Here is a 13641-nt window from a genome sequence, read left to right on the forward strand (position 1 = left end):
AGGATTGTTCTATAATAGACGCAAAAAGACGGGGTGACCAAAACTGTACGGTCCTCCAAGTGCAGCTTCATCAATGTCTTGTGTAACTGTAACATCATGTCCCAAATCTGACACTCAGTGCCCTGACTGATGAAGGCCTGTGTCCTGCGCATCTTTTTCACCACTCTGTCTACTTGTGATGCTGCTTTCAACAAACTTTCCACTTGTTCTCTTAGGTTCTTTTGGTCCATTGCATACCTACAGTAAGTGCCCAAGCATTCATAGACCAAGTCCTATGTTGGTTTGACTTTCAAAAATGCATCATGTCATACTTATCTATATTGAAATCTATTTGTCTTTCCTTGGCCCACTTTCCTATCTTATCCAGATCCCCCTGTAATCTGCAATAACCTTCTTCACCGTCAATGACACTTCCTAATTTTGTGTCATCTGCAAACCTGCTGATCAAGATGTGCAAACACATCCAAACCATTTATATACATAATGAATAACAAGGGTTCCCGCACCAACCCTTGTGACACACTGGTAGACACTGGCTTTCATTCTGAAAAACAACCCTCAACCACTATCCTCTACTTCCTATCTCCAAGCAAACGAATGTAGGTCTGGTAGATGGAGTACAACATTTGTAAATTTGAGGTCGTCCAGGGGGCCTATTGCTTTATTTGTAAAAATCGATGACAGCAGTTGTGTTCCTGCATTGAGAATATTGTATACATGGAGAGGGAGGGAGAGCAGCCAGATGTCTTTGTAAATATTGGTACCAATGACATAGGAAGGAAAAACAAAGAGGTCATGAAAAGAGAATTTAGAGAGATAGATGGAAAGCTGAGAAACAGAAATTCCCAGGTAATAATTTCTGGATTGCCAGTGAGACAATCCAGTGAGATTTCCATATAGATAAGTATGACATGGTGCATTTTGAAAGTCAAACCAACATAGGACTTGGACTATGAATGCTCGGGCACCTACCGTAGGTATGCAATGGACCAGTGAGGATAGAAACAGGATGATTTAACAAGTGAATACATGGCTGAGAAGCTGATGTAGGGGCAAGGCTTTAAGTTCGTAGATCATTGGGATCTCTTCTGGAGGAGATATGACCTGTTCAAAAGTGACGGGTTGCACCTGAGCACAAGGGGAACAAATATTCTTGTGGTCAGGTTTGTTAGAGCTGTTGAGGAGGGTTTAAACTAACTTGTTAGGGAGTGGGAACTGGAGTGAAGGGAATCAGGTTAGCACGGATGGTAAAAAAGCAAAAATAGCATGCAGTTAGATTGTCAGGAATGGCAGGCAGATGATAGGACAACATTGCAGCCAGCAGTGTGAGTATCAGTGCATTAGGGATGCAGAATCAAAAAGGAGGTCAAATACAGTATTCAAAGTGTTATAGCTCAATGCGTGGAGTATAAGAGATAAGGTGGTTGATCTTGTTTCACTATTAAAGATAGTCAGGTATGATGTTGTGGCCATCACTGAATCGTGGCTGAAGGATGGTTGTAGTTGGAAGCTGAATATTCAAGGCTACACGTTGTACTGGAAGGATAGGATGGTAGGCAGAGGGGGTGGCGTGGTTCTGCTGATAAAGAATGGCATCAAATCAGAAGAAAAATGTTACAAAGGATCAGAAGATGTTGAATCCTTGTGGGCTGAGTTAAGAAACTGATGGCAGTCATAAAAGGGCCCTGATGGCAGTTATATACAGGCCTCCCAACAGTAGCTGGGATGTGGACTGCAGATTACATTGGGAAATAGAAAAGGCGTGACAAAAGGGCAATGTTACAATAATCATGGAAGATTTTAACATGCAAGTCGATTGGGAAAATCAGGTTGGAAATGGATCTCAAGAGAATGAATTTGTTAAATGTCTACAAGATGGCTTTTTAGAGCAATTTGTCGTCGTGTCTACTAGGGAATCAGCTATACTGGATTGGGTGTTATATAATGATATGGGGGTGATTAGAGAGCTGAAGTTAAAATAACCCTTAGAGGGTAGTAATCGCAATATAATTGTGTTCAACTTGAAATTTGATAGGGAGAAAGTAAGGTCTGATGTAGCAATATTTTAGTGGAGTAAAGGATATTACAGTGGTATGAGAGAGAAATAGATTTTTAAAAGGTCATTTTTTGAAGACTATAAGACGTAGGGGCAGAATTAGGCCATATAGCACATTGAGTCTATTCTGCCATTCAATCATGGCTGATCCTTTTTTCCCCTCCTCAATCCCATTCCCCGGCCTGCTCCCCATAATCTTTGATGGTGTGTAGAAATTGTGGTGGCATTAGAAATGATCTTTCAAAAATCATTGGACTCTGGCATGGTCACTCCACTCTTTAAAAATGGAGGAAGGCAGCAGAAAGGAAATTATAGACCAGTTAGCCTGACCTCAGTGGTTGGGAAGATGTTGGAGTCAATTGTTAAGGATGAGGTTATGAAGTACTTGGTGACACAGGACAAGATAGGACAAAGTCAGCATGGTTTCCTTCAGGGAAAATCCTGCCTGACGAGCCTGTTAGAATTCTGGGAGGAGATTACAAGTAGGGTAGATAAAGGGTATGTAGTGGATGTTGTGTATTTGGATTTTCAGAAGGCCTTTGACAAGGTGCCACACATGAGGCTTCTTACTGAGTTAAGAGCCCATGCTATTACAGGAAAATTATTGGCATGGTTAGAGCATTGGCTGATTGATAGGAGGCAGTGAGTGGGAATAAAAGGATCCTTTTCTGGTTGGCTGCCAGTGACTAGTGGTGTTCCGCAGGGGTCAGTGTTGGGCCCACTTCTTTTTATGCTGTATATAAATTATTTAGATGATGGAATAGATGGCTTTGTTGCCAGGTTTGCAGATGATATGAAGATTGGTGGAGGGGCAGGTAGTGTTGAGGAAACAGGTAGGCTGCCAAAGGACTTAGTCAGATTAGGAGAATGGGCAAGAAAGTGGCAAATGAAATACAATGTTGGAAAATGCATAATCATGCACTTTTGTCGTAGGAATAAATGTTCAGACTAAGTCTGAGATGCAGATGGACTTGTGAGTCCTTTTGCAGAACACACTACAGGTTAACTTACAGGCAGAGTCGGTGTTCAGGAAGGCAAACGCCATGTTAACAGTCATTTCAAGAGGTTTAGAATACGAGAGCAGGATGTGATGCTGAGGCTTTATAAGGTTGCCGAGGCCTCACCTTGAGTATTGTGAACAGTTTTGAGTTCCTCATCTCAGAAAAGATGTGCTGGCGTAAGAGAGAGGGAGTCTAGGACAAGAGGGCATAGCCTCAGGATAGAGGGACATCCGTTTAAAACAGAGATGTAGAGAAATTTCTTTACCCAGAGGGTAGTAAATTTGTGGATCATTGGGTGTATTTAAGGCAGAGCCTGATAGGTTCTTGGTTGGATGTGGCATGAAAGGTTACGGGCAGAAGGCCAGGGAGTTGGGCTGAGGATGGGAAAAAAGATCAGCCATGATTGAATGGTGAAGTAGACATGATGGGCCAAAGAGCCGAATTCTGCTCCTATGTTTTATGGTCTAATATCTGGTCTCCTAGATATCATTATGATTGGAGAAGTACAATGAAGATTTGTGGTGTGCGGTTTTCCCTGTACCATATTCAGAGAGTAATCAGACTGGGCATATGTTTTCTATTTAGGAGAATGAGAGGTGATCTTGTAGGACCATATAAAATTCTTGCTGAACTTGACAGGTCAGATCGAATGATAAGGTCTATGGTGTCTAGAACAGGTCTTGCTAAAGGTTCAGCCTCTCAGAATAAAAGAGATTTCTTCTTCCAAGGGCACTGGAGGCTCAGTCCCTGATGCAAATCAAGGAATCTAGAAATATTGATTGGAGATAAAAGATCACCTGGACTATGGCTCCAACGCTTGCTGTTTCTCAATTGATCATAGGTTTAAGTCAAGTCAAGTCATGTCACTTTTTATTGTCATTTCAACCATAACTGCTGGTACAGTACACAGTGAAAATGAGGTAATGTTTTTCAGGGCCATGGTGCTACATGAACAATACAAAAACTACACTGAACTACGTAAAACAACACAAAACTATACTAGACTACAGACCTACCCAGGACTGCATAAAGTGTACAAGACAGTGCAGGCATTACAGTAAATAATAAACAAGACAATAGGCACAGTAGAGGGCAGTAGGTTGGTGTCAGTCCAGGCTCTGGGTATTGAGGAGTCTGATAGCTTGGGAGAAGAAACTGTTACATAGTCTGGTCGTGAAGATAAAAAGAGAGAGATTTAATTATGAACATTAACAAGTACATTAACAATTTTTAAAATGTGCTGGATCAGGTACATGGATAGGAAAGGTTTAGAGGGTTATGACCCAAAACATAGGCAAATGGGACGAGACTTGGTTGGCATGGACCATTTGGGTTGAAGGCCCCATATCCATGCTGTATGATTCTATGACTCTGTGTGTCGACATTCAAAATCGAAGTAAATTCATTATGAAAGTATGTGTTTTCACCATATACTACCTTGAGACACAATGTATTGCAGATATTTACAGAAAAAAATAAATACGATATAATTTATGAAATCTATACATAAGCAAAGACTAACAAAGATAGTGCAAAAGAAGACAAATTGTGTAAATACAAATAACAAATCAATAATGCCAAGAACACGAGTTGTAGCGTCCCTGAAAGTGAGAGTACTAAGGTTGTGGAGTCATTGCAGCATTGAGTGAAGTTATCCACACTGGTTCAAGAGCCTGATGGTTGTAGGATACAACCATCTGTTCTTGAACCTGGTAGTGTGGGACCAAAGGCTCCTGTACCTCTTGTCTGATGGTAGTAATAAGAAGAGAGCATTGCTTGCATGGTGGGGATTCTTGATGATGGGTGTTGCTTTCTTGTGGCAAGGCTCCATGTAGATGTGCTTAATAATGGGGAAGGCTTTTCCTGTGATGGAGTGGCCTGCATTCACCATTTTCTATAGCCTTTTCTGTTACTGGGCATTGTTGTTTCCATACCAAGCTGCGATGCATCCAGTCGCATATTCTCCACTGTATATCTATATTCAAATGGTCTTGAAACATGTTCACTCACCAGTGGCCCGCTGGTTATGAACCCCCAGAATGCCACATTCACAGCAGCTTTGAATACCAATGTATTGTATGTATCAATGGATGATTTTCCTGATATATGATAAATGTAAGTGTTTATTTCAGTTGACAGCTACAGACGTTCTTGATTTAGAAATATAGAAACAATTAAAACCTACAGCACAATACAGGCCCTTCAGCCCACAAAGCTGTGCCGAACATGTCCTTACCTTAGAACTACCTAGGCTTACCCATAGCCCTCTATTTTTCTAAGCTCCATGTATCCATCCAGGAGTCTCCTAAAAGACCCTATCATTTTTGCCTCCACCGCCGCTGCCAGCATTCCATTCCACGCATTCACCACTCTCTGCGTAAAAAAACTTACCCCTGACATTTAATCTTTGCAGTTGTAAGATTGTCCTTACACCCAATAGTAACACTTTTCCAGGCAGTGTAAATGAAACAACAGAGACACAAGAGTCCGTAGATGCTGGAAAATGGAGCAAAAACAAACTGCCAGATGAACGCAACAGGTCAAGAGGTATTTGTGGAGACACAGGAATGGTTCACATTACAAATGAGGATTCCATAAGTTCTGGTCAAAACATTTTAGAATCCTGGACAGAAAGCCTCATTTTGGGAAAAAAAATGCTGTGGTGGAGATGGAGAAACTGAGAAAAAGGGATGTTGTTCTTACAGGAGAGAGGGTGAGAGGAGAGGTAGAAAGTATCGGTGACAGTTTGTCTACTGAAATGAAGAAGAGAGATGAACAAAAGGAAGAGTAATGTCAGATATAGTCCAATTGAATTTGATGGTAATCATGGTGGAGGCGAAAAGACCTTTTCCATTATCTTTGGTGTTCTTGATGTGGCCTCTTCTATATCAACAAGTCTAAGAGTAGACTTGAGAACCATTGTGCAGTGTTCCAAGTCTCAAGTCTCTCTATTCCCAATATGGCCTGTCCATTCTCAGTCTTAAGACCAAAAGACCATAAAACCATTAGATATAGGAGCAGACACGAGGAAATCTGCAGATGCTGGAAATTCAAGCAACACACATCAAAGTTGCTGGTGAACGCAGCAGGCCAGGCAGCATCTCTAGGAAGAGATACAGTTGACGTTTTGGGCCAAGACCCTTCGTCAGGAGCAGAATTAGGCCATTCATCCCATAGAGTCTGCTCTGCCATTTCATTATGGCTGATCACAGATCCCAGTCAACCCCATACACCTGCCCTCTCATCGTATCCCTTGATGCACCAACCAATCAGGAATCTAACAACTTCCGCTTTGAATATATCCATGGATTTGCCTCCACTGCAGTCTGTGACAAAGCATTCCACAGATTCACTACTCTTTGGCTAAAAAAAAAACTCCTTACTTCTGTTCTAAAAGATCACCCCTCAATTCTGAGATAGTTCTGGATACCCCCACCAGAGGAAACATGTTCTCTACATGCACCCTTTCTAGTCCCTTCACCATTCGGTAAGTTTCAATGAGATCCCCACGCATTCTTCTAAATTCCAGTGCATACAGGCCCAAAGCTGCTCATATGTTAACCCCTTCATTCGCGGAATCATCCTCCTGAACCTCCTCTGGACTTTCTCCAATGAAAATACATCCTTTCTGAGAGAAGGGGCCCAAAACTGTTGACAATACTCCATGTGCGAATTGACTAGTGTCTTATAAAGTTTTCTCCACTGCCAGGGTGAGGCTCGATTCCAGCCGGAAGAGCAACACCTCATGCTCTACCAGAGCCCTTTACACTGAGAAATCTTGATAGAAATGGTTTTATCTGGTAGACACAGCATTGATTTAATGAATGGCAGGTCCTGTTTGACAAACCCACTGGAGTTATTTGAGGATATAATGAGTACAGTGGATAGAGAACAGGTGGATGTAGTATACTTCAATTTCCAGAAGATGTTCGACAAGGTGCAGCTAAAAAGACTTATTCATAAAATAAGGATGCATGGGATTCTGGGTAATTGATGAAGGGTCTTGGCCTGAAACATTGACTGTACTCTTTTCCATAGATGCTGCCTGGCCTGCTGAGTTCCTCCAGCATTTTGTGTGTGTTGCTTGGATTTCCAGCATCTGCAGACTTCCTCTTGTTTGTGATGGTGTTGTGGGTCATGTATTAGCATGGATAGGGATTTGGTTAAGTAATAGAATGCAGAGGGTTAAGATAAATGTGTGTTTCTTTGGTTATTATCAGTAGAGAGAGGTATGCCACAGAGGCCAGTTCTGGACCTGCAGCTGTTCACCATATAAGTACATTAACAATATGGAAAAGGGGACCAAGTGTAGCATATCTAAGTTTGATGATGACACTAAACTGAGTGGTAAAGCAAAATGTGCAGAGAATGCAGAGAGTCTACAGGAAGGAGGATCACGAGAATGATTCCACGAATGAAAGGGTAACACATGTCGGTGTCAATGATTTGGACTATGGGATTAATGGATTTGTGGCTAAATTTGCTGATGATACAAAAAGAGGTAGAGGAGCGGGTAGTGGTGAAGAAACAGAGAGCCTGCAGAGAGACTTAGATAGTTTAGGGGAATGGGCAAAGAAGTGGCAAATGAACTACCATGTTGGAAAGTGTATGGTCATGCACTTTGTTGGAAGAAATAAATGGGCAGACTATTATTTAGATGGGGAGAGAATTCAAAATGCAGAGATGCAAAGGGAATTGGGAGTCCTTGTGCAGGATACCCTAAAGGTTAACCTCCAGGTTGAGTTGGTGGTGAAGAAGGCAAATGCAATGTTGGCATTCATTTCTAGAGGTATAGAATGTAAGAGCAGGGATGTGATGTTGAGGCTCTATAAGGCACTCGTGAGACCACACTTGGAGTATTGTGTGCAGTTTTGGGCTCCTTATTTTAGAAAGGATATACTGATATTGGAGAGGGTTCAGAGAAGATTCATGAGAATGATTCCAGGAATGAAAGGGTCACCATATGAGGAACATCTGGCAGCTCTTGGGCTGTATTCTTTGGAGTTCAGGAGAATGGGGGGGATCTCATAGAAACATTCCAAATGTTAAAAGGCCTGCACAGATTAGATATGGCACAGTTATTTTCCATGGTAAGGGAGTCTAGGACAAGAGGGCACAACTTCAGGATTGAAGGATGTTCATTTAGAACAGAGATGTGGAGAAATTACTTTAATCAGAGCATGGTAAATCTGTGGAATTTGTTGCCATGAGTGACTGTGGAGGCCAAGTCATTGGGTGCATTTAAGGCAGAGATAGATAGGTTCTTGATCATCCAGAGCATCAAAGTGTATGGGGAGAAGGTAGAGGAGTGGGGATGACTGGAAGAATTGGATCAGTCCATGATTGAATGGCAGAGCAGACTTAATGGGCCGAATGGCCTACTTCTGCTCCTATATCTTATGGTCTTTTGGTCTTTTATGAGAGGCGATTGAAAGTTTTGGGCCTGTATTCACTGGAGTTTAGAAGAATGAGTGGGCATCTCATTGAAACCAATTAAATATCTAAAGGTCTGGATAGAGAGGATATAAGATGGATGTATCCTATAGTGGATGAGGCTAAGTGCAGAGGGCACAGTCTCAGACAAGAGGGTTATCCATTTGAAAAAAGAGACGAAAAAAGACGAATTTCTTTAGCCAGAGGGTAGTAAATGTGTGGAATTCATTGCCACAGGTGGCTGAGGAGGCCAGGTCATTGAGTACATTTAAAATGGAGATTGACAGGTTCTTGATTAGTCAGGGTGTCTAGCTTCTCCCTTCCATCATTTGTCTCTTATCAGGTTCTGCTTATTACCTTCCCACCTCTGTCTTTGCCTTACCCTTTACCATCCCCAATCTTGCTCCATCCGCTCATTTCTCTTCCTTGTCACCCACCAGTCCCTGTCTTCATCACCCCCTTCTCATCTCTGCGCTCTCAGTCCTAATATAAGGTCTCTACTGCCTCCCCCCTCGCTCTCTACTCCATACTGGCTGCCTCCCTGCACTCAGTCCCAATAAAAGGTCTCTACTGGAAATATTAACCTTCAGTTTGCCTCCGTAGATGCTGCTTGACTTGCTGAGTTTTTCCAGCAGTTTGTTTATGTTAATTGAAACAATATTCATTCATTTTACTTTTATTTTGCACAATTTATTTATTTGATAATTTATAGTAATTCTTTAATATTTTTGCACTGCATTGCTGCTATAAAGCAACAAGTTTCACATCATGTAAGATACTGATAATAAACTTGTTTCTAATTCTTGATTGGAAATTTTACTGTGTAACACAAAAAATTTTCAGAAATTAAGAATTGTTGGATTTTTACAGATTTTAAAGAGATTCCTTGAAGAAAGAAGGCGGGAGTAACGTCGAATGGGATTATGGATTCAGTGAGGAGGCCACTAGGCAAGTGCCGAGGTGTCTTTCAGTGGCTTCATGTGATGTTGGGAATCCTAGTTGGATGGTCTGTGGCAGGATCAAGCGAACCTCTGGTTCTTCGTATTGATGAAGAACAGCCACCTTTCAGTATCATCGGTGATATAAATGCAGGGCTTCCACCTGGTCACATAACCAGCAGTTTCTTTACACATGAGACCGATGGCACTGGTATGTCTTCTGACTTAATCATTGATGAAACAACAGGGATTATTAAGACTGCCAGGGTGTTGGATCGTGAGTCTCGGGATAAGTACAAGTTCGTTGCGGTGAATTTGGGAGGTGATACAGTTGAGGTGGTGATATTAGTCAATGATATAAATGACAATGCTCCAGTCTTTCCCACCAGTCAGATGCGACTTAAAATACCTGAGCAAACACCTGTGGGAACACGATTCCGCCTAGATTCAGCTATTGATGCAGATGGGGGTCAATTTAGCACACAGGGATATCTTATACAAGATGGAAATGTTGGGCAATCCTTTAGGCTGGAAACTAAAAGGCTAACAGAAACATTAGACCTGGAACTTGTGGTCAATAGTCCTCTGGACAGGGAAGAGAGATCCACTTACACCTTGGTAATTGAAGCTTTTGATGGTGGAACTCCACGCAAAACAAGTCAGATGACTTTGTACATCTCTATTTTGGATGTTAATGACAATGCGCCAGTGTTTAATCAGACTCGATACCATGCCATAATCTCCGAAAGTTTACAGCCTGGAACCAGCTTTCTCCAGGTGTTTGCCACTGACATAGATGAAGGAAATAATGGTGTGGTTATTTATGAGATCAACAGGAGGCAGAGTGATCCCAGCCAGTACTTTGCCATAGATTCAAAGACTGGTGTAATCAAATTAAATAAAGGATTGGATTATGAAATGAAGAAAGTCCACGAGCTGGTGGTCCAAGCTCGAGACAATGCCTCACAGCCTGAAGTAACAACAGCATTTGTTACTGTTCAGGTCAAGGATTACAATGACAACCAACCCACTCTTACTATCATCTTTCTCAGTGAAGATGGATCACCTCACATCTCAGAGGGAGCTCAGCCTGGCCAATTTGTGGCCAGAATCTCAGTGTCTGATCCTGATTATGGAGAATATGCCAAAGTCAATGTGTCTTTGGAAGGTGGTGATGGTAAATTTGGACTGACTACCAAGGACAATATTATTTATTTGATATGTGTGGACCAGATGTTAGATCGAGAGGAGAAGGATAGTTACCAACTCAGTGTTACAGCAACTGACTCTGGAACACCACCTCTGAGGGCAGAATCCACATTCACCATTCATGTAACTGATGTTAATGATAATCCACCGGTTTTTGACCGTTCAGGGTACAGACACTCCATTCCAGAGGTTCTATACCCTGGGAGCTTTGTGCTACAAGTAACAGCAAGAGATAAAGATGAAGGTGCTAATGGTGACATTGTGTACAGCATTGTTAATAGCCCAGAATCTCATTCTGATTGGTTCACCATTGATCGGGCTACTGGAGTGATTACTACAGCATCAGCACTGGATTACGAGGCAGATCCAGCTCCCATGTTGACGGTGGTGGCGACTGATCGAGGAAACAAGCCCATGTCTTCCTCCGTTACTGTCACCATAGCGATCCAGGATGTGAATGATAATGAGCCTGTATTCAGCAAAAACTTCTATAATGTATCAATCAAGGAAAATGAACCAGCTGGGACCTGCTTCCTCCAGGTAGGCCACTCCATGCTGATTTACCGTCTGATAAAACTTGGCAGCTTGAATTCATGAAGGAGTAAAGGATTGTCAATGAGGTGATAATTTAAAGTGAGATGTCACTTTGGGTCATGTCTGTGAACAGTCATTTGAGTGTGAATGATTAATTAAGATAATGGGAGTGATGTGGTAGTGGGGTTATATTTTCAGTGTTGAGGATGACAATTTTCCTTGGAGGAAGGGAGTTGATGCCTTTCCAATCACAAATACTCTGTGCAGGTTTGGTAAGCTTCCTTATCCAACAAGATATTTATATGGAAACCACAGGGGAAAACAAGCAAAGTTACTCCTAAGTGAGGTAAGGTCCTGCACCACAAAACCTCATAAATCATCCTAACAATGGACCCATGAAGTATTCAAATAGGCTGGTGGAATGTTAGCCAGTCTATCAAGCAATGGAGCACAATGTGTTGTAAGAAATGTTAAAGTTGTTGACCTCTGGTGCACTGGTGCAACCGGCTGTACACTGAGCCTGGCATTTCAGAGTTCAGAATCAGAATCAGGTTTGTTATCACCGGCATGCATTGTGAAATTTGTTAACTTAACAGTAGCAGTCCAATGCAATACATAATGTAGAAGGAGAAAATCAATCAATCAATCAATCAATTATGGTATATGTATATTGAATAGATTAAAAATCGTGCAAAAACAGAAATAATGTATATTTTAAAAATGAGGTATTGTTCACGGGTTCAATGTCCATTTAGGAATCGGATGGTAGAGGGAAAGAAGCCGCTCCTGAATCGCTCAGTGTGTGCCTTCAGGCTTCTGTACCTCCTACCTGATGGGTAACAGTGAGAAAAGGGCATGCCCTGGGTGCTGAGTCTCCTTAATGGATGCTGCCTTTCTGCGACACCACTCTTTGAAGATGTCCTAGGTACTTTGTAGGCTGGTACCCAAGATGGAGCGACTAAATTTACAACCCTCTGCAGCTTCTTTTGATCCTGTGCAGTGTGCTCCTCCCCCCCGCCATTACCAGTGATGCAGACTGTCAGAATGCTCTCCACAGTACACCTATAGAAGTTTTTGAATGTTTTTATTGACATACCAAATCTCTTCAAACTCCTAAAGAAGTATAGTTGCTGTCTTGCCTTTTTTATAACTGCATCGATATGTGGGGACTAGGTTAGGTCCTCAGAGATCTTGACACCCAAGATGGGCATTTTGAGTTCTGGTACAGAACACCTATAATATAAATAAATGATGGTAAAGCTTGAATGATGTTGAGGTCTGTGTTCATAATAAAAGCAAAAATCATCCTCACAGTGTGTGAAGTCACCGTTGCTTTTAAGATCAGCCTGAAGTGACATTAAGTTTGAAGAATTTAAGAAAACATCTAGAAATAGATGAAGTTGAAGTGGATAAAAAAGTACAAAAATATCTACTTGGTCCAAATGGAATGGCAGAGAGGGAGGAAGAGGGGAGATGTAAAAAGGTGAAAGTTTACAGTACAAGCACAATCTGCAGCTGGAACAGTAATTGTGTTTGTTTCAATGGAATTTTATCAGAACTGTATCTGAAATATCTCTGGTGAATAAACGATGTTTGTTGTTTCCACACTGCTTGGCACGTTTTAGTTTCATGGGTCCTAGGTGGGATTCGTTGATGAATTATCTGTATTTATGGATTTGTAAGGTCATGTATATTATGAACTATGACAAAAATAGGCTGGTTTCTGAATGAATCATAGGGTTATTGTCATGCAGCACTGAAAGAGGCCAATCTGCATGACAATTCATGTTGACCAAAATTCGCATTTTAGCTAGTCCCATTTGCCTGAATTTGGCCCATGTCCTATCTAGGTATGTACCTGCCCAAATTTCCTTTAAATGTTGTTCATGTACTTGTCTCAACTGCTTCCTCTGGCAGCTCATTCCATACACTGACCAACTTGTTGGTGAAAAAGTTGCCCCTCAGGTTCCTATTAAATTTCTCCCCTCTCATCTTAAACATGCCGTCTAGTTCTTAATTTCCCAGCCCTGAGAAAAAAGGCTCTGACTACTTACTTTCTCATTACCTCTCATAATTCTATACATCTCTATAAGGTCACCCCTCATTTTTCTACATTTCAATGAAAAATGTCTCAACCTGCTCAACCTCTTATAACTTAACCCTCCAAATCCTAGCAACATTCTTGTAAATCTTTGCACTCTTTTTATCTGAATGACATCTTTCCTATAGCAGGGTGACAAAAACTAAACATAATACTTCAAATATGGCCACACCAATGTCTTTTACAACTGCATCAGAAAATCCAACTCTATACTCAAGTGTCCTGACTGATGAAGACCAGCATGCCAAAAGCTTTCACAAACAAGAGAAAATCTGCAGATGTTGTAAATTCAAGCAACACACACAAAATGCTGGAGGAACTTAGCAGGCCAGGCAGCATCTATGAAAAAGAGTACAGTCGGTGTTTTGG

At 41.5% G+C, this 13641-nt stretch overlaps 1 protein-coding gene across 3 annotated transcripts in view; it reads left to right on the forward strand.

Annotated features, from left to right (window-relative positions):
* The window catches only part of LOC140199932 (protocadherin-16-like), a 454953-nt gene that overhangs the window by 8539 nt on the left and 432773 nt on the right, over window positions 1–13641 (forward strand). For all 3 annotated transcript variants that reach the window (XM_072262411.1, XM_072262410.1, XM_072262409.1), the window contains one exon: window positions 9361–11177. In XM_072262411.1, coding sequence (XP_072118512.1) covers window positions 9414–11177 — 1764 coding nt within the window. In that variant the 5' untranslated portion in view covers window positions 9361–9413. The remainder of the gene's footprint in view (window positions 1–9360; window positions 11178–13641) is intronic.

Source organism: Mobula birostris, chromosome 7, assembly GCF_030028105.1.
Source record: "Mobula birostris isolate sMobBir1 chromosome 7, sMobBir1.hap1, whole genome shotgun sequence".
Lineage (NCBI taxonomy): Eukaryota > Metazoa > Chordata > Chondrichthyes > Myliobatiformes > Myliobatidae > Mobula > Mobula birostris.